At 38.1% G+C, this 23,566-nt stretch overlaps 1 protein-coding gene across 4 annotated transcripts in view; it reads right to left on the bottom strand.

Annotated features, from left to right (window-relative positions):
* LOC309620043 (G2/mitotic-specific cyclin-B3-like) overlaps positions 1-23,566 on the bottom strand; it is a 187,728-nt gene that overhangs the window by 98,391 nt on the left and 65,771 nt on the right. For 3 of the 4 annotated variants that reach the window (XM_082376004.1, XM_082376006.1, XM_082376005.1), the window contains exons 11-12: positions 22,702-22,832; positions 13,222-22,480 (exon numbers count right to left, since the gene is read on the bottom strand). The exons of the other annotated variant lie outside the window; for it this stretch is intronic. In XM_082376004.1, the coding sequence (XP_082232130.1) occupies positions 22,408-22,480; positions 22,702-22,832 (204 nt within the window). In that variant the 3' untranslated portion in view covers positions 13,222-22,407. Of the gene's footprint in view, positions 1-13,221; positions 22,481-22,701; positions 22,833-23,566 lie in introns of those variants that run through there. 4 annotated transcript variants of the gene reach the window in all.

The raw sequence follows: 23,566 nt of genomic DNA, 5'->3' as shown, positions 1-23,566 counted from the left end.
TGCTCCCCTAAACCATACATCACATACTCCTCTCCCCTCCATAAAGGTTGAAGTGGGAAGGAGTGTTCTGTTCAGATGCAAAATTGGCTAGGCCTGGGATCGAAAGTGGTTCAATTTCTGCCCTACTAACAGTGACCTTGGGGGAACCAGTTATTTGTCACATTTAATAGGGAGGCAACTGAGGCTGTACTAGACCAGGATTCCACAAAATGCTACACCAGTGTGAGAACTCAGATATTCTAAATCCTTGACTTTCCAATACGAAAAACTGTCTCTTACTTAGAGACAAAACAGTTGTGACCTTCAGGACCACAGTCTACCTCCATAAAAACAACATTCTTAGGCTTTATGAGAGAAACAGCCCTATTGCTGAGGAGCTATCACCAGGGTGGGCCCTGTAATTCCTGCTAAGAAGTTTAGACTACATCCTATAAAGCTAGTAAAGTACCATCAGAATTGAATTTGTCTGTTTTTTAAATTACCATACGATAAAATTGCTTTTTTTCCTTTTGGTGTGTAATTCAATGAATTTTAACACATGTAGATATTCATGTAACCACCACCACTACCAGGATACATAAGTTTCCACTACCCCATTAATCTCCTTTATATCATTCCTATATAGCTACACCTTAACCCTACCTCTAATCACTGATCTATTTTTCCATCCTTATAGTTTAAGGAATGAATGTCATACAATATGTAACCTTTTGAGGCAAGCTTCTTTAACTCAGCATAATGCCTTTCAGATTCTTCTTTTGTTTGGTGATCAACAGTTTGTTCCGTTTTATTGCTGAATAGCATTCCATTGTATTGATCTACCAGTTTGTTTGTCCATTTAGCCATTGAAGGACCTTTAAGTTGTTTCCAGTTTTTGGCAGTTATGAATAAAGCTGTTATAAACATTCATATCCAGGTTATTGTATCCACTTCTCTAGGATAAATACCCAAGAGTGTTATTGCTGGATTATATGGTAGAATCATGTTTAACTTGATAAGAAACTTCTAAATTATTTTCCATAGTGGCTGTACCATTTTGCATCCAAACCAGCAATGCTTGAAAGTTCCATTTGCTCCACATCTTCACCAGCTCTTGGAATTCAGTAATTTTCATTTTAGCCATTCTAATAGGTGTTTAGTGATACCTCATCATAGTTTTTCCCTAATAGCTAGTGATGTTGAACACCTTTATATGTGCTTATTTGTCATACTTAAATCCTCTTTGGTAAAATGGTTGCAAATTCTTTTCTCTCTTTTGTAATTGTGTTTTTCATTTACTTATTGTTGAGTTTTCAGAATTCTTTAAATATCCTGGATCCAAGTTCTTTGTCAGATATATGATTTACAAATATCTTCTGCCAGTCCATAGTTTGTCTTTTCATTCTCTCAACAATATCTTTCAGAGGAAAAGTTTTCCATTTTATTTATTTATTTTTTAGGCCACACCATGCAGCATGCAGGATCTTAGTTCCCCAACCAGGGATCGAACCCATGCCCCCTGTACTGGGAGTGTGGAGTCTTAACCACTGGACTGCCAGGGAAGTCCCTAGTTTTACATTTTTATAAAAAGAACAATCCATCATTTTTTTTCTTCTATGGACTGTGCTTTTATGCATTATATCTAAAAATTCTTTCTCCAACTCAGTGGTTCTTAACCAGGGGGGACTCTGTCCCCAGGAACATTGGGCAATGTCTGGATACATTTCTGCTTGTCATGACTTGCAGGGCATGGTGTTACTGGTCTCTCATGGGTAAAGGCTGGGGATACTACTATATATCCTACAATGCACAGCAAAGTTTCCATGACAAAGAATTATCAGGCCCAAAATGTCAGTGGTGCTGTTGCTCAGAGACCCCGATTTAACCCTATGTCACAAAGATTTTCTTTTACATTGATTTCTAAAGGTTTTATAGTTTTATGTTTTAATTTTAGATCTATGACTCATTTTGAGCTAATTTTTGTATAATGAATAAGATTTAGGTGAAGGTTCATTCTTTAGCATATGGATATCCAACTGTTCCAATATCATGTATTATAGCAAAAAAGACTGCTTTTATCACTGAATTTTTTGCACCTTTCTCAAAAATCAAACAGCCATAATTGTGTGGGTCTAATTCTGAACTCTCTACTCTGTTACATTGTTCTGTCTCTCTCTTCCCCAATAACCACACCATATTCATTACTTTGTAAGCTTTATAACAAATTTTCAAATTGGATGATGTGATTCTTTCAACTTTATTCTTTTTCAAAATTGTCTTAGCTATTCTAGTTCATTTGCCCATAAAATTTGAGAATCAGTTTGTCTGTATCTACAAAAAAAAATCCTGCTGGGATTTTGACTGGTATTGAGTTCAATCTACAGACCAATTCAGAAGTGACATCTTTACTCAGTTGACACTTCCATTCCATGAATACCTTGTTTCTCAATTTGCATGATTTCTTTTATCAGCATTTTGTAGTTTCCGCCACATAGATTTTGTAGATGTTTTATCAGATTTATACCTAAGCATTTCACTTTGGGGACCTACTATAAATGGTATTTAAAGTTTTAATTTCCTTGTACATTGTCAGGATACAGAAATGGGATTGATTTTTATGTGTTGATTTTGTGTTCTGTTACTTTGTTAAGCAAACATGTTAGTTCTAGGAGTTTTTCTCTCTCTTTTTTATTGTAGATCCCTTGATATTTTCTACACATATGGTTATGTCATTTGCCCAAAGGAAGTCAATTTTACTTATTCTTTTCAAATCTGTATTCTTTTTACTTCTTTTTCTTGTCTCATTGAACTGGATAAAACTTCTAGTATAATATTGAATAGGACTGGTGAGATTAGACATCCTTGCCTTGTTTCTAAGGCAAGGGGAAAGTATTCAGTCTTTCACCATTAAACATGATGTTACATGTAGATCTTTGGAAACAACCTTTATCAGGTTGAGAAAGTTTCTATCTATTCTTAGTTTGTTGATAATTTTTATCATGGATGAATGCTGAATTTTGTCAAATGCTTTTTTCATATCAATTGATATGTGATTTTTCTTCTTTAAACTGCTAATATGATTGATTACATTGACTGATTTTCAAATATTGAACCAGGTTTGCATTCCCAGGATGAACTTCATTTGTTTGAGTCATACTATTTCTGGATTGGATTTGTTAAGGATCTTGAGTCTCTGTTTATGAGAGATACCGATCTGTAATTTTCTTTTTTTATACTGTCTTTGTCTGGTTTTGGTTATATGGATAAAGCTAGCCTTGAAAAATGGGTTGAAGTGTTCCCTTTTCTGTTTTCTGGAGAGGTAGTGTAGAATTGGTGTTAATTCTTCTTTAAATGTTTGGTAGAATTCACCAGTGAAACCACCTGATAATGGAGACTTCTCTGGGGGGAGGTTTTCAACTATGAATTCAATTTCTATATTAGTTATAGGACTACTCAGGTTATCTATTTTATCTGGATGACATTTGGCAGTTTGTAGTTCTCAGGGAATTGGTCCATTTCATCTAAGTTGGCAAATTTATGTGCATAGAGTTGTTCTTAGTATTCCCTTAATAGCCTTTTAATGAATATGAAGTCTGTAGTGATTTCCCCTCTTTCATTCCTGATATTGATGATTTGAATCTTCTCTCATTTTTCTTTGTTTAGCCTGGCTAGAAATTTACAAATTTTACTGATCTTTGCAAAGAAGCGGTTTTGGGTTTCATTGGTTTTTCTCTATTTTTTCTTGTTTCCTATTTCATTGATTGTTGCTGTTTCTTTCCTTCTGCTTGATTTATTTAGTTCTTTTTCTAGTTTAAGGTGGAAGCTTAAGTTATTGATTTCAGATCTTTCTTGTTTTCTAATATGAGCTTTTAATGCTATACAGTGCCCTCAAATCACTGCTTTTGCTGTATTCAACTAATTTTGATTCATTTTCATTCTGTTCAAAATATTTCTAATCACTCTTCGGACATTTCTTTGACACATAGATTATTTAGAAGTATATTATTTAATTTCCAAATGTCTGGAAATTTTACTATTATTTTTCTGTTACTGATTTCTAGTTTAATTCCATTGTGACTAGAGAACACATTCTGTATGAGTTCAATTATTCTTAATTGGTTAAGGCTTGCTTTATGACCTAGGATATGGTCTATCTTGGTGAATGTTCCACATGCACTTAAGAGAATGTGTATTCCTGCTGTCGTTGGGTGGAGTAAAATATCAGTTGGATTCAGTTGATTGATGTTGTTGTTCATTTCTTCAATATACTTTCTTATTCTGTCTGCTTATTTCCATCAATTACTAAAACTATAATTATAGATTTTTTCCACTTCTCTCTGCTCTGTCAAGGTTTGCTTCTTGAATTTTGAACTTCTGTTATTAGGAGCAAATACATTTAGAATTATTAGGTCTTCTTGGTGAATTGACCCTTTTATCAATATATAATGTTGTTCTTTACCCCTGGCAATTTCTTTGCTCTGAAGTCCATTTTGTCTGATGTTAATATAGCCATTTCAATTTTTTTACATTAGTTTTTTTCTGGTTTTTTTTTAATTGAAGTATAGTTGATTTACAATATTATATTAGTTTCAGGTGTACAACATAGTGATGCAATATTTTTATAGGTTATACTTCAATAAAGTTATTATAAAATATTACCTATATTCCCTGTGCTGTACAATATATCCTTGGAGCTTACTTATTTTATACAAAGTAGTTTGTACCTCTTAACCCCTTACCTTTATGTTGCCCTCCCCTCTTCCATCTCCCCACTGGTAAACACTAGTTTCTTCTCTATATCTGTGAGTCTGTTTCTGTTTTGTTATATTCATTCATTTTTTTAGATTCCAACATATAAGTGATAACATCCAGTATTTGTCTTTCTCTGTCTGACTTATTTCATTAAGCATAATACCCTCCAGGTCTATACATGTTGTTGCAAATGGCAACATTTCATTCTTTTTTAAGGCTTTTCATTCATTTTTTTTTCTTTTTAATATCTTTATTGTAGTATAATTGCTTTACAATGGTGTGTTAGTTTCTGCTTTTTAACAAAGTGAATCAGTTATACATATACATATGTCCCCATCTCTCTTCCCTATTGCATCTCCCTCCCTCCCACCCTCCCTATCCCACCCTTCTAGGTGGTCACAAAGCACCGAGCTGATCTCCCTGTGCTATGCGGCTGCTTCCCACTAGCTACCTATTTTACGTTAGGTAGTGTATATATGTCCATGCCACTCTCTCACTTTGTCCCAGCTTACCATTCCCCCTCCCCGTATGCTCAAGTCCATTCTCTAGTAGGTCTGCGTTTTTATTCCCATCTTGCCCCTGGGTCTTCATGGCCAATTTTTTTTTCTTCTTCTTAGATTCCATATATATGGGTTAGCATACGGTATTTGTTTTTCTCTTTCTGACGTACTTCACTCTGTATGACAGACCCTAGGTCCATCCACCTCACTACAAATAACTCAATTTCGTCTCTTTTTACAGCTGAGTAATATCCCATTGTATATATGTGCCACATCTTCTTTATCCATTCATCTGTTGATGGACACTTAGGTTGCTTCCATGTCCTGGCTATTGTAAATAGAGCTGCAATGAACATTGTGGTACATCTCTTTTTGAATTATGGTTTTCTCAGGGAATATGCCCAGTTAGTGGGATTGCTGGGTCATATGGTAGTTCTATTTTAAGTTTTCTAAGGAACCTCCATACTGTTCTCCATAGTGGCTGTATCAATTTACATTCCCACCAACAGTGCAAGAGGGTTCCCTTTTTGCCACACCCTCTCCAGCATTTATTGTTTGTAGATTTTTTGATGATGGCCATTCTAAACAGTGTGAGGTGATAACTCATTGTAGTTTTGATTTGCATTTCTCTAATGATTAGTGGTGTTGAGTATCCTTTCATGTGTCTGTTGGCGATCTGTATATCTTCTTTGGAGAAATGTTTATTTAGGTCTTCTGCCCATTTTTGGATTGAGTTGTTTGTTTATTTGATATTAAGCTGCATGAGCTGCTTGTAAATTTTGGAGATTAATCCTTTGTCAGTTGCTTCATTTGAAAATATTTTCTCCCATTCTGAGAGTTGTCTTTTCATCTTCTTTATGGTTTCCTTTGCTGTGCAAAGCTTTTAAGTTTCATTAGGTCCCATTTGTTTATTTTTGTTTTTATTTCCATTTCTCTAGGAGATGGGTCAAACAGAATCTTGCTGTGATTTATGTCATAGAGTGTTCTGCTATGTTTTCCTCTAAGAGTTTGATGGTGTCTGGCCTTACATTTAGGTCTTTAATCCATTTGAGTTTATTATTGTGTATGGTGTTAGGGAGTGTTCTAATTTCAGTCTTTTACATGTAGCTGTCCAGTTTTCCCAGCACCACTTATTGAGGAGGCTGTCTTTTCTCCATTGTATATTCTTGCCACCTCTGTCAAAGATAAGGTGACCATACGTGTGTGGGTTTATCTCTGGGCTTTCTATCCTGTTCCATTGATCTATATTTCTGTTTTTGTGCCAGTACCATACTGTCTTGATTACTGTAGCTTTGTAGTATAGTCTGAAGTCAGGGAGCCTGATTCCTCCAGCTCCGCTTTTCTTTCTCAAGATTGCTTTGGCTATTCGGGGTCTTCTGTGTTTCCATACAAATTGTGAAATTTTTGGTTCTAGTTCTGTGAAAAATGCCAGTGGTAGTTTGATAGGGATTGCATTGAATCTGTAGATTGCTTTGGGTAGTAGAGTCATTTTCACAATGTTGATTCTTCCAATCCAAGAACATGGTATATCTCTCCATCTATTAGTAACACCTTAAATTTCTTTCATCAGAGTCTTATAATTTTCTGCATAAACGTCTTTTGTCTCCTTAGGAAGGTTTTATTCGTAATTATTTTATTCTTTTTGTTGCAATGGTAAATGGGAGTGTTTTCTTAATTTCACTTTCAGATTTTTCATCATTAGTGTATAGGAATACAAGAGATTGCTGTGCATTAATTTTGTATCCTGCTGCTTTACCAAATTCATTGATTAGCTCTACTAGTTTTCTGGTAGCATTTTTAGGATTCTCTCTGTATAGTGTCATGTCATCTGCAAACAGTGACAGCTTTACTTCTTCTTTTCCAGTTTCGATTCCTTTTATTTCTTTTTCTTCTCTGATTGCTGTGGCTAAAACTTCCCAAACTATGTTGAATAATAGTGGTGAGAGTGGGCAACATTGTCTTGTTGCTGATCTTAGTGGAAATGGTTTCAGTTTTTCACCATTGAGGACGAGGTTGGCTGTGGGTTTGTCATATATGGCCTTTATTATGTTGAGGAAAGTTCCCTCTATGCCTACTTTCTGCGGGTTTTTTATCATAAATGGGTGTTGAATTTTGTTGAAAGCTTTCTCTGCATCTATTGAGATGATCATATGGTTTTTCTCCTTCAGTTTGTTAATACGGTGCATCACGTTGATTATTTTGCCTATATTGAAGAATCTTTGCATTCCTGGGATAAACTCCACTTGATCATAGAGTATGATCCTTTTAATGTGCTGTTGGATTCTGTTTGCTAGTATTTTGTTGAGGATTTTTGCATCTATGTTCATCAGTGATATTGGCCTGTAGTTTTCTTTCTTTGTGACTTCTTTGTCTGTTTTTGGTATCAGAATGATGGTGGCCTCATAGAATGAGTTTGGCAGTGTTCCTCCCTCTGCTATATTTTGGAAGAGTTTGAGGAGGATAGGTGTTAGCTCTTCTCTAAATGTATGATAGAAGTCACCTGTGAAGCCATCTGGTCCTGGGCTTTTGTTTGTTGGAAGATTTTTAATCACAGTTTCAATTTCAGTGCTTGTGATTGGTCTGTTCATATTTTCTATTTCTTCATGGTTAGGTCTCGGAAGGTTGTGCATTTCTAAGAATTTGTCCATTTCTTCCAGGTTGCCCATTTTATTGGCATAGAGTTGCTTGTAGTAATCTCTCATGATCCTTTGTATTTCTGCAGTGTCAGTTGTTACTTCCCCTTTTTCATTTCTAATTCTATTCATTTGAGTCTCTTCCCTTTTTTTCTTGATGAGTTTGGCTAATGGTTTATCAATTTTGTTTATCTTCTCAAAGAACCAGCTTTTACTTTTATTGATCTTTGCTATCGTTTCCTTCATTTCTTTTTCATTTATTTCTGATCTGATATTTCTGATTTCTTTCCTTCTGCTAACTGGGATTTTTTTGTCCTTCTTTCTTGAATTGCTTTAGGTGTAAGGATAGGTTGTTTATTTGAGATGTTTCTTGTTTCTTAAGGTTGGATTGTATTGCTATAAACTTCCCTCTTAGAACTGCTTTTGCTGCATCCCATAGGTTTTGGTTCATTGTGTTTTCATTGGCATTTGTTTCTAGGTATTTTTTGATCTCCTCTTTGATTTCTTCAGTGATCTCTTGGTTATTAAGTAGTGCATTGTTTAGCCTCCATGTGTTTGTATTTCTTACAGATTTTTTCCTCTAATTGATATCTAGTCTCATAGCATTGTGGTCAAAAAAGATAGTTGATACGATTTCAATTTTCTTAAATTTACCAAGGCTTGATTTGTGACCCAAGATATGATCTATCCTGGAGAATGTTCCCTGAGCACTTGAGAAGAATGTGTATTCTGTTGTTTTTGGATGGAATGTCCTATAAATGTCAGTTAATTCCATCTTGTTTAATGTATCACTTAAAGCTTGTGTTTCCTTCTTTATTTTCATTTTGGATGATCTCTCCATTGGTGAAAGTGGGGTGTTAAATTCCCCTACTATGATTGTGTTACCATCAATTTCCCCTTTTATGGCTGTTAGTATTTGCCTTATGTATTGAGGTGCTCCTATGTTGGGTGCATAAATATTTACAATTTTTATATCTTTTTCTTGGATTGATCCCTTGATCATAATGTGGTGTCCTTCTTCATCTCTTATAATAGTCTTTGTTTTAAAGTCTATTTTGTCTGATATGAGAATTGCTACTCCAGCTTTCTTTTGATTTCCATTTGCATGGACTATCTTTTTCCATCCCCTAACTTTCAGTCTGTATGTGACGCTAGGTCTGAAGTGGGTCTCCTGTAGACAACATATATACGGATCTTCTTTTTGTATCCATTCAGCCAGTCTATATCTTTTGGTTGGAGCATTTAATCCATTTACATTTAAGGTAATTATCAATATGTATGTTCCTATTACCATTTTCTTAATTGTTTTGGGTTTATTATTGTAGGTCTTTTCCTTCTCTTGTGTTTACTGCCTAGAGAAGTTCCTTTAGCATTTGTTGTAAGGCTGATTTGGTGGTGCTGAATTCTCTTAGCTTTTGCTTGTCTGTAAAGCTTTTAATTTCTCCGTCAAATCTGAATGAGATCCTTACTGGGTAGAGTAATCTTGGATGTAGGTTTTTCTCCTTCATCACTTTAAATATGTCCTGCCACTCCCTTCTGGCTTGCAGAGTTTCTGCTGAGAGATCAGCTGTTAACCTTATGGGGATTCCCTTATGTGTTACTTGTTGTTTTTCCCTTGCTGCTTTTAATATTTTCTTTGTATTTAATTTTTGATATTTTGATTAATATGTGTCGTGGCATGTTTCTCCTTGGATTTATCCTGTATGGGACTCTGTGCTTCCTGGACTTGATAAACTATTTCCTTTCCCATATTAGGGAAGTTTTCAACTATAATCTCTTCAAACATTTTCTCAGTCCCTTTCTTCTTCTCTTCTTCTTCTGGGACCCCTATAATTCAAATGTTGGTGCATTTAATGTTGTCCCAGAGGTCTCTGAGAGTGTCCTCAATTCTTTTCATTCTTTTTTCTTTATTCTGCTCTGCTGTAGTTATTTCCTCTATTTTATCTTCCAGGTCACTTATCCATTCTTCTGCCTCAGTTATTCTGCTCTTGTTCCCTTCTAGAGAATTTTTAATTTCATTTATTGTGTTGTTCATCACTGTTTGTTTGCTCTTTAGTTCCTCTAGGTCCTTGTTAAACGTTTCTTGTATTTTCTCCATTCTATTTCCAAGATTTTGGATCATCTTTACTATAATTATTCTGAATTCTTTTTCAGGTTGACTGCCTATTTCCTCTTCATTTTTTAGGTCTGGTGGGTTTTTGCCTTGCTCCTTCATCTGCTGTGTGTTTCTCTGTCTTCTCATTTTACTTAACTTACTGTGTTTGGGGTCTCCTTTTCGCAGGCTGCAGGTTCGTAGTACCCGTTGTTTTTGGTGTCTGTCCCCAGTGGCTAAGGTTGGTTCAGTGGCTTGTGTAGGCTTCCTGGTGGAGGGGACTAGTGCCTGTGTTCTGGTGGATGAGGCTGGATCTTGTCTTTCTGGTGGGCAGGTCCACATTTGCTGGTGTGTTTTGGAGTGTCTTTGACCTTATTATGATTTTAGGCAGCGTCTCTGCTAATGGATGGGGTTGTGATCCTGTCTTGCTAGTTGTTTGGCATAGGGTGTCCAACACTGTAGCTTGCTGGTCGTTGAGTGGAGCTGGGTCTTGGTGCTGAGATGGAGATCTCTGGGAGATTTTCACCGTTTGATTTTACATGGAGCTGGGAGGTCTCTTGTGGACCAGTGTCCTGAACTTGGCTCTCCCACCTCAGTGGCACAGCCCTGACACCTGGCTTGAGCACCAAGAGCCTGCCCTCAACATGGCTCAGAATAAAAGGGAGAGGAAAAGAAAGAAGAAGCTAAAATAAAATAAAGTAAAATAAAATAAAATAAAATTATTGAAATAAAAAATAAAAAGTAATTATTAAGAAAAAAATTTTTAAGTAAAAAAAAAATGGACAAATGGTAACAGCAAAGCTATACAGACAAAATCACACACAGAAGCATACACATACACACTCACAAAAAGAGAAAAAGGGAAAATATATATATATATCTTTGCTCCCAAAGTCCACCTCCTCAATTTGGGATGATTCATTGTGTATTCAGGTATTCCACAGAGGCAGGGTACATCAAGCTCATGGTGGAGATTTAATCCGCTGCTCCTGAGGCTGCTGGGAGAGATTTCCCTTTCTCTTCTTTGTTCGCACAGCTCCCGGGGTTCAGCTTTGGATTTGGACCCACCTCTGCATGTAGGTCGCCTGAGGGCATCTGTTCTTTGCTCAGACAGGATGGGGTTAAAGGAGCAGCTGATTCGGGGACTCTGGCTCACTCAGGCGGGGGGAGGAAGGGGTACGGATGCGGGGCGAGCCTGTGGCGGCAGAGGCCGCCATGATGTTGCACCAGCCTGAGGCGCGCCATGCGTTCTCCCGGGGAAGTTGTCCCTGGATCACGGGACCCTGACAGTGGTGGGCTGCACAGGCTCCGGGAGGGGAGGTGTGGATAGTGACCTGTGCTTGCACACAGGCTTCTTGGTGGCTGCAGCAGCAGCCTTAGCATCTCATGCCCATCTCTGTGGTCTGTGCTGATAGCCGCGGCTCATGCCAGTCTCTGGAGCTCCTTTAAGTGGTGCTCTGAATCCCCTCTCCTCATGCACCAGGAAGAAAAGAGGCAAGAAAAAGTCTCTTGTCTCTTCTACAGGTCCAGACTTTTTCGCGGACTCCCTCCTGGCTAGCTGTGGCGCACTATCCCCCTTCAGGCTGTGTTCACGCCACCAACACCAGTCCTCTCCCTGCGATCCGAAGCCCGAGCCTCAGCTCCCAGTCTCCGCCCACCCCGGCGGGTGAGCAGACAAGCCTCTCGGGCTGGTGAGTGCTGGTCGGCACTGGTCCTCTCTGCGGGAATCTCTCTGCTTTGCCCTCCGCACCCCTGTTGCTGCGCTCTCCTCCATGGCTCCGAGGCTTCCCCCCTCCGCCACCCACAGTCTCCGCCCACAAAGGGGCTTCCTAGTGTGTGGAAACCTTTCCTCCTTCACAGCTCCCTCCCACTGGTGCAGGTCCCGTCCCTATTCTTTTGTCTGTTTTTTCTTTTTTCTGTTGCCCTACCCAGGTATGTGAGGAGTTTCTTGCCTTTTTCATGTGTGAGGTCTTCTGCCAGCATTCAGGTAGGTGTTCTGTAGTAGTTGTTCCACATGTAGATGTATTTCTGATGTATTTGTGGGGAGGAAGGTGATCTCCGCGTCTTACTCTTCCGCCATCTTGAAGCTCCTCCTCATTCATTTTTGAATGGTATCTATTTTTGTCCTTTTGCTCTCAACCTATTATATTTGAAGTGAGTTTCTGTAGGTGACATACAGTTGGGTTGTGTTTTTAATCCATTTTAATTTTTGTCTTTTCATTGGCGTTTAGACCATTTAATATAATTATTGATATGACTGGATTTAGGTTTGCCATTTTACTATTTATATTCTGTTTGGTTCCTCTGAATTATTATTCCTGTTTCCCTTCTCCTGCCTTCTTTTGAATTATTTAAACATTTTTTAGTATCCAATTTTAATTTATTTATTGTGACTCTGACATCTCTTTGTCTAATTTTTTTAGTAGTTGCTCTAGGGATTACAAAACACATACTTTTCACAGTCTATTTAGAATCAATATTTTACCACTTTAATTGCAATGTAAAACCCTTTCCAGCATTTTGGGCCCTTTACCCTCTCCACTTTATGCTATCATTGCCTTATGTATTACATCTACATACACTGAAAATCCCATCAGAAAATGCTGTAATTCGCTTTCAATCAAAACTCAGGAGAAGAAAAATACTCTATTATATTTACGCAGATTTTTACCATTTCTCTGTTCTTCCATCATTTGTAATGTTCCACTCTCCCTTCTGGTATCATTTCACTTCTGTATGAAGAAATTTCTTTAGCAATTCTTTTTCAGCAGGTCTGCTTGCTATGAATTTTCTTAGTTTTCCTTTTTCTAAAATTGTGTTTTAAATTTTACCTTCATTCCTGAAGGGTATTTTTTGCTGGATTCTCTGGATTGATAAATCTTTCAACATCTGAAAAATTGTTTGTTGCTTCTTTCTGATCTAGAGTTTCTGATGAGAAATCTGCAGTCATTCAAATCATTGTTCCCCTATACATAATGCATCATTTTTCTCTGAATGCTTACAAGATTTTTTTGTCTTTAGTTTTCAGTGGTTTTCTTATGATGTATCTATCTATGGGTTTCTTTTGGCTTATCCTGGTAGGGATTTACTCATTTTCTTGAATCTGTAGGTTGGTGTCTTTCACCAAAATTGGGAATTTTTCAAGCCATTATTTCTTCAAAGGTTTTTTTTTTTTCAGCACTGCTTCTTTCTCCTTTCCTTCTGGATCTCCAATGGCATGACTGATAGACCTTTTATCATTGCCTCATGTGTCCCTAAGGTGCTGTTTATTTTTTTTCTAATCTTTTTTTCTCTGTTGTTCACATTACATAATTTCTATTCATCTACTTTCAAGTTTATTGACTCTTTCCTGACATCTCACTTCTGCTATTAAGCCCATCCAGTGAGTATTTTTTTTTATTTCAGTTATTGTATTTTTCAATTCTGAGTTTCCACTTGGTTTCTACTTGTTTATATCTTCTATTTATCTAATTAGAATCTGTATTTTAACATTTGTTCCAAGAGTGTTTGTGCTGTTCATTTGAGTTTTTAATAGTAGCTGATTTAAAGTCTTTGTCAGATAAGTGCAACATCTGCATCCTCTTGTTAATATCTGTTGATTGCCTTTTGCCATGCAACTTGAGATGATCGTGGTTCTTTGTATGCCTGGTAAAACTGGAGTATATCCTGGACATTTTGAATATGACATTATAAAACTCTAAGTCTTGCTTAAATTGTATGGAAAACATTTATGTTTTTGCTTTAGCAGTCAATCTGATTAGGTTCAGGCCACACGTTCCCACCAGCCTTCCATGGGCTGATGGTTCAATGTCAGTTCAGTTTTCAAAGCTTTTGCAGTGTTATTCAGATCTGTCTGGTGTGTGTGTGACTAAGTGGTCAGTCTGGAATCTAGATGGATGCCTGTTATCTCAGTTCTTTGGTATGCTCATTGGGATCTGATCAACATAGGCACAGGTTAGTGGTGGGTATCTAGGAGCTCATTAACAAAAAAACATTATGGGGTCACTTTCCTGAACTCCTACCTCTCCACAGTCTCCCCAGTGCTACTCAATTCCTGGGACTTCCCTTTCAGTCCTCCAGTTGGAAATTGTTCACTTCTGGCAGCAGTGCCACATCTGGAAACAAGCAGTGGGAAAAGAGAGATAAAAAAGCAACAGTGTGTGGCTCAGCTCTCTTGTGGCCAGAGCTCCATCAGAGACTAAGGGTTCCCCTCTCCAAGAGTATTGGTTCCTGAAGGCTCTCACTGCTGCCACTGTTGCTGCCACTGCATGATTGCCTGAGGGTTGGGATGTGAGAGAAGAGAAATAAAGGGAAAAATGGAGGATTTCCCCCCTTCTCTCACTTCTCAAGCAAGAACTAGAGGGCTTCTCCTGGAGTTCTCTGCCTGTAGTGCAGTACTCACTTCCAGGTTTCCAAATGCATTAAGTTCAGGTCGGGGAATGGGGTGGGGGAAGTGGGAAACTCACCATTTGTTTGTTGGCTTCTCAAATGCTGGTGTCCTTCTTCAATCTTCCTGCAGCTATTTACTTTTCAGAACTCTCAAACAGCTGTCCCATGAATTCTGTCCAGGTTTTATGATTGTGCTCAGTGACAGACAAAGAGTAGCAAGTACTTAACCATCTTACCCAGAACTGTAATCTAGAATCAAATTTTAAATAAATCACTCTGGTGGTTATATGGAGGGTGAAGTAGAAGGGAACAAGATTGAAGATGGGGAGACCAGTTAGGAACGTACTCTAGTAATCTAGGCAATAGATGAGATCTCAAACCTGGGCAGTGATAATAGAAATTATGATGAAAATGCCAATTCAAGAAATATTTTGGAGGTAAAAGTGATGAGACTTAACGAGGTCACCCTCTTACAAGGCCATAATTGAAATATGTAAGAAAGGAACTGACAGTGATCAAGACTGATGGCTCTATTAAAAAAAAAAAAAGTAGGGATAAGTATAACAATAGAAATATAAAAGTTACACTCTGATAACTATAGAACATTGTTGAAAAGAAAGACTTAAATAAATGGAAAGACATACCATGTTGTAGTATAAGTCCTGACATTTGGATTTTCTCTTTTTTGTAATGCAAATGTCTGACTTAAGCTTTGATTGCCCAGACATCTACTTCAAAGAGGCACCCACTTCAAAGATGGCTACCTCAAAAAACACATTGCTAGTCACCCCACCCCAGTTCCTACTCCTTTGTTTTAGCAATCTTGCTTGATTTCGATAACTGACCATTTGGGTTGCTTGTTTTTTCTCTTCTCTAGCTTCAAATTCCCCTCTTCTATTTTAAATTCACCAATAATGAGTGAGCCCCAGAATCCCTAGGTTCCCACCTTCAATAAAAGCAGCCCGCTAGGCTTGCTCACTCATTCTCTGTCTCTCTGTATGTCTGTCTGTCTCCCTCTCCCCCTTTCTGTCTCTGTGTGTGTTTCTCTCTGTCTCTCTCTCCCCCAACCCTTGACCTTGCTGTGTGGCCCCAGGTGTGCTGTGTATTTTCCAGGACCTGTAAGCAAAAAACTTAGTCTCCTTCAAAGTTTTTCTGATGGTTATTGCTGAGAGCATCTTGCAGTCATAAGAACCACAGGGCAGGTCAAGCCACAACATTGGTTATGAACAGGATGAGACCAGCACAAAAGACATGTTCATAGATTAGAAGATTTAATATGGTTAAGATGGCAGTTCTCCCCAAACTGACCAATAAATTCAATGCAATCTCTATCAAAATCTCAACTTTCTTTTCAGAAATTGACAGGCTGATGCCAAAATTCATATAAAAATGCAAGGGACCCAGAATAGCCAAAACAATCTTAAGAAAAGAGGAATGAAGTTGAAGAACTCAGATTTCCCAATTTCAAAACTTAACTAAAAAGCTACAATAATCAAAATGTTATGGTACTGGCATAAGGATAGACATATAGGTAAATGGAAGAGAATTGAGAGTCCAGAAATAAGCTTTCACATTTATAGTCAATTAATCTTCAACAAGGGTGCCAAGATAATTAAGTGGAGAAAGTATAGTTTTTTCAACAAATGGTACTGGGGCAACTGGATATGTTACCAAGGCTGTTGCCCCAGAGTCATACCCCTGTCCCTTCCTTGAATGGAAACCAAGTGCTCTTACCTAAGTTTCAGGAGGAAGCTGCAAAGAGAAAAACAAGAACTGGTTAGAACCAGCTAGGCCCAATATGGTGGAAGACTTGACTTCCAGTAGGCCTTGAGCCTCATGATATGCTCATTGTAATACATTAGTAGGCTAAATGACACACCCACCAGTGCCTTGACAGTTGACAATTGCCATGACAACAACCAGAAAAGCCCATACAAGGACTAAAAAGGAGTGTTGCCTCAGTTCTGGTCCAAACCACACTCCTGTTCTCAGATAAATCATGAATATTCCTCCCTCTCTTTCCAATTCCCTCCATTTTACATCAACCCTCCTATATATATGGTGTCTCCACCCAAATTGGATTGAGAAGCTGATTTGCAAACGAGGTTCCCACTTCCCCATTCTTTGGCTATTGAATAAAGCTTGTGCTGTTCCAGTCTCAGCATCGGTTTCCTTACTGGCGAATCGATCAGAAAAAGAACCTCCCTGGCCAAGACAACAGGACTTGGCCTGGGCTAGGACCCCGGCGTGGGTGCAGGCGACCAATTCAGTAACATATCCACATGCAAGAAAATGATGTTGGACCCCTATATCACACCATATACAAAAATTAATTCAAAATAGATTTAAGACCTAAATGTAAGAGCTAAAACTATAAAATTCTGAGAAGAAGTATTGGGGATAAATCTTCATGACCTTAAACTAGGTAATGGTTTCTTAGATAAATTAAACTTCATCAAAATTAAAAACTTTTATGCTTCAAATAACACAATCAAGAATGTGAAAAGACAATCCACAAAATCAGAGAAAATGTTTGCAAATCATATATATGATCCAGATTATATAAAGAATTCTTACCACTCAATAATAAAGAAATAAATAACCCAATTAAGAATGGGCAAATAATTTGAACAGACATCTCTCCAAAGAAGATACATATATGGTGAATAAGCACAAGAAAAATAATGTCCAACATCATTAGCCATCAGGGAAATGTGAATCAAAACCACAGTAAGATACCACTTCATGCCCATTAGAATTGCCATAATAAAGACAGATAATAAAAAGTGTTGGAGAGGATGTGGAGAAATTGGAACCCTCATACACTGCTGGTGGTAATGCAAAGTGGTCCAGCAATTTCCCTCTTCAGTATATACCCAAGAGAAATGAAACACGTGTCTACACAAAAACTTGTACGTGAATGTTCAAAGCAGAATTATTCATAATAGACAAAAAGTGGAAACAATCCACATTTCCATCAACTGATGACTGGATAAACAAAATGTGGTATATCCATACAATGGAATGTTTTTCAGCAATGAAAGGAAATGAAATACTGACACATGCTACAACATGGATGAACTCTGAAAACATTATGCTAAGTGAAAGAAGCTAAACACAAAAGGCTACACATTGTAAGATTTAATTTATATGCAATGTCCAGAACAGGTAAATCTATAGAGACAGAAAGTAAATCAGTAGCTGTCTAAGGTTGGGGGGTGGGGATGGGGACTGACTGCTACTGGGTATGGGGTTTCTTTTTGGGGTGATGAAAATGTTCCAAAATTAGACCATGGTGGTAGATGTACAACTCTGTGACTATACTAACAACTATAGAATTGTACACTTTAAGTGGGTGAATTGTATGATATATGAATTATATCTCAATAAAACTGATAAAAATCCATAAGGTTACAAAGAAAACCAGTTATACTGAACTAGAAGAATCAAAATATAAACAAATTCTTTTTTTTTTTATTTAACATCTTTATTGGAGTATAATTGCTTTACAATGGTGTGTTAGTTTCTGCTTTATAACAAAGTGAATCAGTTATACATATACATATGTTCCCATATCTCTTCCCTCTTGCAACTCCCTCCCTCCCATCCTCCCTATCCCACCCCTCTAGGTGGTCACAAAGCACCGAGCTGATCTCCCTGTGCTATGCGGTTGCTTCCCACTAGCTAGCTATTTTACGTTTGGTAGTGTATATATGTCCATGCCACTCTCTCACTTTGTCACATCTTACCCTTCCCCCTCCCCATATCCTCAAGTCCATTCTCTAGTAGGTCTGTGTCTTTATTCCCATCTTGCCACTAGGTTCTTCATGACCTTTTTTTTCCCTTAGATTCCATATATATGTGTTAGCATACTGTATTTGTTTTGCTCTTTCTGACTTACTTCACTCTGTATGACAGACTCTAACTCCATCCACCTCACTACAAATAACTCAATTTTGTCTCTCTTTATGGCTGAGTAATATTCCATTGTATATATGTGCCACATCTTCTTTATCCATTCATCCGATGATGGACACTTAGGTTGCTTCCATATCCTAGCTATTGTAAATAGAGCTGCAATGAACATTTTGGTACATGACTCTTTTTGAATTATGGTTTTCTCAGGGTATATGCCCAGTAGTGGGACTGCTGGGTCATATGGTAGTTCTATTTTTAGTTTTTTTAAGGAACCTCCACACTGTTCTCCATAGTGGCTGTACCAGTTTACATTCCCACCAACAGTGCAAGAGGGTTCCCTTTTCTCCACACCCTCTCCAGCATTTACTGTTTCTAGATTTTTTGATGATGGCCATTCAGACTGGTGTGAGATGATATCTCATTGTAGTTTTGATTTGCATTTCTCTAATTATTAATGATGTTGAGCATCCTTTCATGTGTTTGTTGGCAATCTGTATATCTTCTTTGGAGAAATGTCTATTTAGGTCTTCTGCCCATTTTTGGATTGGGTTGTTTGTTTTTTTGTTATTGAGCTGCATGAGCTGTTTGTAAATTTTGGAGATTAATCCTTTGTCAGTTGCTTCATTTGCAAATAATTTCTCCCATTCTGAGGGTTGTCTTTTGGTCTTGTTTATGGTTTCCTTTGCTGTGCAAAAGCTTTTAAGTTTCATTAGGTCCCATTTGTTTATTTTTGTTTTTATTTCCATTTCTCGAGGAGCTGGGTCAAAAAGGATCTTGCTGTGATTTATGTCATAGAGTAAACCCAAATTCTTGATAAAGAAATAGATGTGCTTCTTTAGAAAGGCATTAAACAACAAGATCCAGATCTAACAGTTACCTTAATTCTGAAGTAGTGATGAGTGTAAAATAAATTTTGAGACATGTGCAATGATTATAACAAAAATGATTGATGGTTCCACTAGCACCTCTAAAGAACAATGGAGTTGGTAAAAAGGAGAGGAAATAAACCAGTTGTTTCCCCAATGAAGCTCCAGGATCAAAAAGCAGGTACAAACAAGACACTTCCTTTTAGTGAGGCTGGAGATTTGCAAGACAGCTTCCAGCCTAGTGCTTTTAGCATGTTTACACATCATTGGCTGTACCAGTTAAATCACTGCCAAGCAGCTTGGACCTCTGTGGCTGTACCCTTTAGTCATCCTGCAAGGCAGTGGGATGGGGCAAGAGGGAACTTAATGATATCTGGTCATCAAGGCAAAGCAAGTTGGGAGGGAGAATGGAAAATTGACACAATGGGTAAGAAAGCACTAAGACTATTTGAAAACAAAGCGACCAACAAGGGTTTAATCTCTAAAACATACAAACAGCTCATGCAGCTCTGTATCAAAAAAACAAACAACCCAATCAAAAAATGGGCACAAGATCTAAATAGACATTTCTCCAAAGAAGACATACAGATGGCCAACAAACACATGAAAAGATGCTCAACATCACTAATTATCAGAGAAATGCAAATCAAAACTACAATGAGGTATCACCTCACACTGGTCAGAACGGCCATCAACAAAAAGTCTACAAACAATAAATGCCGGACAGGGTGTGGAAAAAAGGGAACCCTCCTACACTGTTGGTAGGAATGTAAACTGGTACAGCCACTATGGAGAACAGTATGGAGGTTCCTTAAAAAACTAATAATGGAACTACCATATAATCTAGCAATCCCATTCCTGGGCATATATCCAGAGGAAACCATACTTCAAAAAGATACATGCACCCCAATGTTCACTGCAGCACTATTTACAATAGCCAAGACATGGAAGCAACCTAAATGTCCATCGACAGATGAATGGATAAAGAAGATGTGGTACATATACAATGAGCCATAAAAATGAACGAAATAATGCCATTTGTAGCAACATGGATGGACCTAGAGAGATTCTCATACTAAGTGAAGTACTGAGCCCGCGTGCTACAACTACTGAAGCCCATGGGCCTAGAGCCCATGCTCCGCAACAAGAGAAGCCACCACGATGAGAAGCCCACGCACCGCAACGAAGAGTAGCCCCCACTCACTGTAACTAGAGAAAGCCCATGCGCAGCAACAAAGACCCAACACAGCCAAAAACTAAAATAAATAAATAAATAAGAATGAAATAATGCCATTTGCAGCAACATGGATGGGCCTAGAGATTATAATACTAAGAAAGTCATACAGAGAAAGACAGATACCATATGATATCGTTTATGTGTGGAATCAAAAAAATAATACAAATGAACTTACTTACAAAACAGAAATAGAGGCATAGATGTAGAAAACAAACTTATGGTTACCAGTGGGGAAAGGGAGGGAAGGATAAAATTGGGAGATCGGGATTGACATATACACACTACTGTATATAAAATAGATAACTAATAAGAACCTGCTGTATAACACAGGGAACTCTAGTCAATACTCTTTAATGACCTATATGGGAAAAGAATCTAAAAAAGAGTGGGTATATGTATATGTATAACTGATTTACTTTGCTGTACACCTGAAACTAACACAACATTGTAAATCAACTATACTCCAATTAAAAACAAAAAAAAAAAACAGACTCACAGATTTCGAAAACAAGCTTATGGTTACCAAAGGGGAAACATGGAGTGGGGAGGGATAAATTAGGAGCCTTGGATTAACATACACACACTACTATATACAAAATAACCAACGAGGATCTACTGTATAGCACAGGGAACTCTACTCAATATTCTGTGATAACCTATATGGGTAAAGAATCTGAAAAAGAACATATACATATATGTATATGTATAACTGAATCACTTTACTGAAACTAACACAACATTGTAAATCAACTATACTCCAATAAAAGTTTTTAAAAAATAAAATTTGAGGAAACAAAAAAATAAATTTTATTTAAAAAAAGAAAGCACTAAGACATCTAATGGCATGGCATGCTCTCCCTCCTGTGTCCAACCCTTCAGAAAAGGAGATATGACCAGACTAGCATGGGGATTCATGGGTCAGAATTGGGAAGTCTTCAATGACTGCCCCCTCTACCAGATATCCACCTCCAGGACTAATTTTCAAAATATTTGACAAGTGATAACAATCGGCCACAGAGCAATCACAACAGTTGCCAGCCACAGTACTAGAACAGAGTTTTGGAGGTCTCCTGCTATGACAGACATTACTTGATTCAGTTGCTAGATTGTGGGGAGGTCCCAGAGGTCCTAGAGGCAAGATTGAGGCAGTGGCTCTTCATCAACTGGCACAGAAGATGTTCAAGTCCTCTGTTAACAACTGAAGTACCTGTACCAGTACACATTACCCCAAAGATAGGGTAGAGAGAGAGAGAGTAGAACCTCCTTAAAGCTTTATGAATGAAGGATTGAGCAACTGGTTGATGCTTACATTCATGGGACATCTTGCTGATTTCACAGGTGGAAATTTCTCCTCTTGACTGAAGGACCAAAAGAGACTTCAGTGCACCACTCAAAGTTTTTTTCAAACTTAGACTCTAGAAAGCCACCTTACTACAAAAGTAGGGGTACATTTCAGTGAAAATCCTTATCCCTACCTTTTCATCACCTAGGAAGAAGCAAAGAAAGCTGGCAACCTGAAATGGGGACCAAAGGGTATTGGCCCACGCTTCCAGCTGCCCCAGATCCGAACAGAGGCCTGTCGGGTAGCGGGGTCTCTTTGGACTACCCCTCCCACCACCAGGATCCTCCTTCTACAGACTCATTCATCAGTTCACACCTAGCTCAATTCCTCTTCCTGTGAAGAGAAAGTCTCCAAACAGAGAGGGAAATTGGATAAGGTAGACCCTGAGGCACAGCCTTTACTAGGCAGGAAAAAAAACAGGGCTACATGTGGGGCTCCTGAGCAATAAGGGGGGAAGTGAGCCATTTTAACAACAACCATTAATTTTTATTAAATTTCTAATCAAATACAACAATAATTTCTTCTCTTTCATAAAAAAACACAAATATTTACAACATTATCAGTTTGGGAAAAGACAAACAGTAAAAATGAAGAAAAGTGATGAAAAGACAAATTCAAGGACAGAATAAATACAGCCTATTTACACGCCTGCCTGGCCCTGGTGGCTGCTTCCAGAGTGCCAGATCCTCAACCTCAGAATTAGCAGCAGTTCAAAATCTCCTCCAGTTTCAACATGTCCAAGGGTGGGATTTTGGTGACTTCAAAGAAGACCCTGCAAAAGGAAGAGGGGTCTGCTCAGTGTAAAATAGTCCAAAGCAAGCAGGCTCCATGGAATAAGTGGGACATAGGCCCTTGGTTCCCTATCTTGCTTTAACTCTGAAGCAGAAAGTAAGGTAAAAAGTACCTGAATTTTTCTTTTCCCTTAAATGAGGTTAGTCTGGGCCTCCCCATGACTGAGCACAAACCCAACCTCAACTGGAGCTTGGTACTTACTGGTGGGAATACTTGGAATGCACAGCCTTGAGCTTATTGCACGAACGTAAAGTCAGCAGGATGTTCAGCTGCCTGACCAAGGGGTGAAGATCAGAGGTCTTGTAGCCACTGTGATACTCCAGGGTAGGAGCCTGGAAGAAGCAACATGGACAGCGACTTTTACAACAGGAAGCAGACACTTCCTGTCTCCAATACCCAAATCCAAACTTCCTATCCATAGTACAGGCAGGGAAGAAAGTCAAACAATTCAAAGACTTGTAGAGCACAGACACCGACCAATAATTAAAGGGTACTACCTAGAAGACTATGTTCCAGCTGCAAGCTAGTGGTATGGCTATATCCATATGCACCAGCTGGATATTAGCCCTAGCCATAGGTATTTACACTGAAATCCACCAAAGAATTTAAGGAACAGGACTGACTTTGTTACTTACTCTCAGGTTATGAGTCAATGGCCAGGCAAACCTCAGAACAAACTTGAGGTCCCAACTAAACAGCCAACAGGAACTTAAGGCTGTTCCTCCTCTCTGGCTCAAACAGCTATCATTTCATGCATTCATTTTCTCAGTAAACTTTAAGTATGCCTATCATGTGGCAAAAGGAATATAGCAGAGTGTTTAAGAGCAAAGGTTCTGGAGGCAAACTGCTTGGGTTCAAATTCCAGCTCCATTAACAGCATGACCTTGAGCCAGTTACTTAACCTCTAGGTGCCTCAGTTTCCAAATCTGCCAAATAGGGACGATTACAGTAATTACATAATAGGCTTAAATGAGTTAATAGACATAAAGCACAGAGAACAGAGTCTAGCACATACCCAAACAATGCTAGCTAGGATTAATATTACCAAACCCCATACAGGATGCTG

This window comes from Balaenoptera borealis (assembly GCF_965194805.1).
Source record: "Balaenoptera borealis genome assembly, chromosome: X".
Classification (NCBI taxonomy): Eukaryota; Metazoa; Chordata; class Mammalia; order Artiodactyla; family Balaenopteridae; genus Balaenoptera; species Balaenoptera borealis.
Note: the sequence above shows the minus strand (reverse complement) of the source record. Positions and strands in the feature narration are given on the sequence as shown.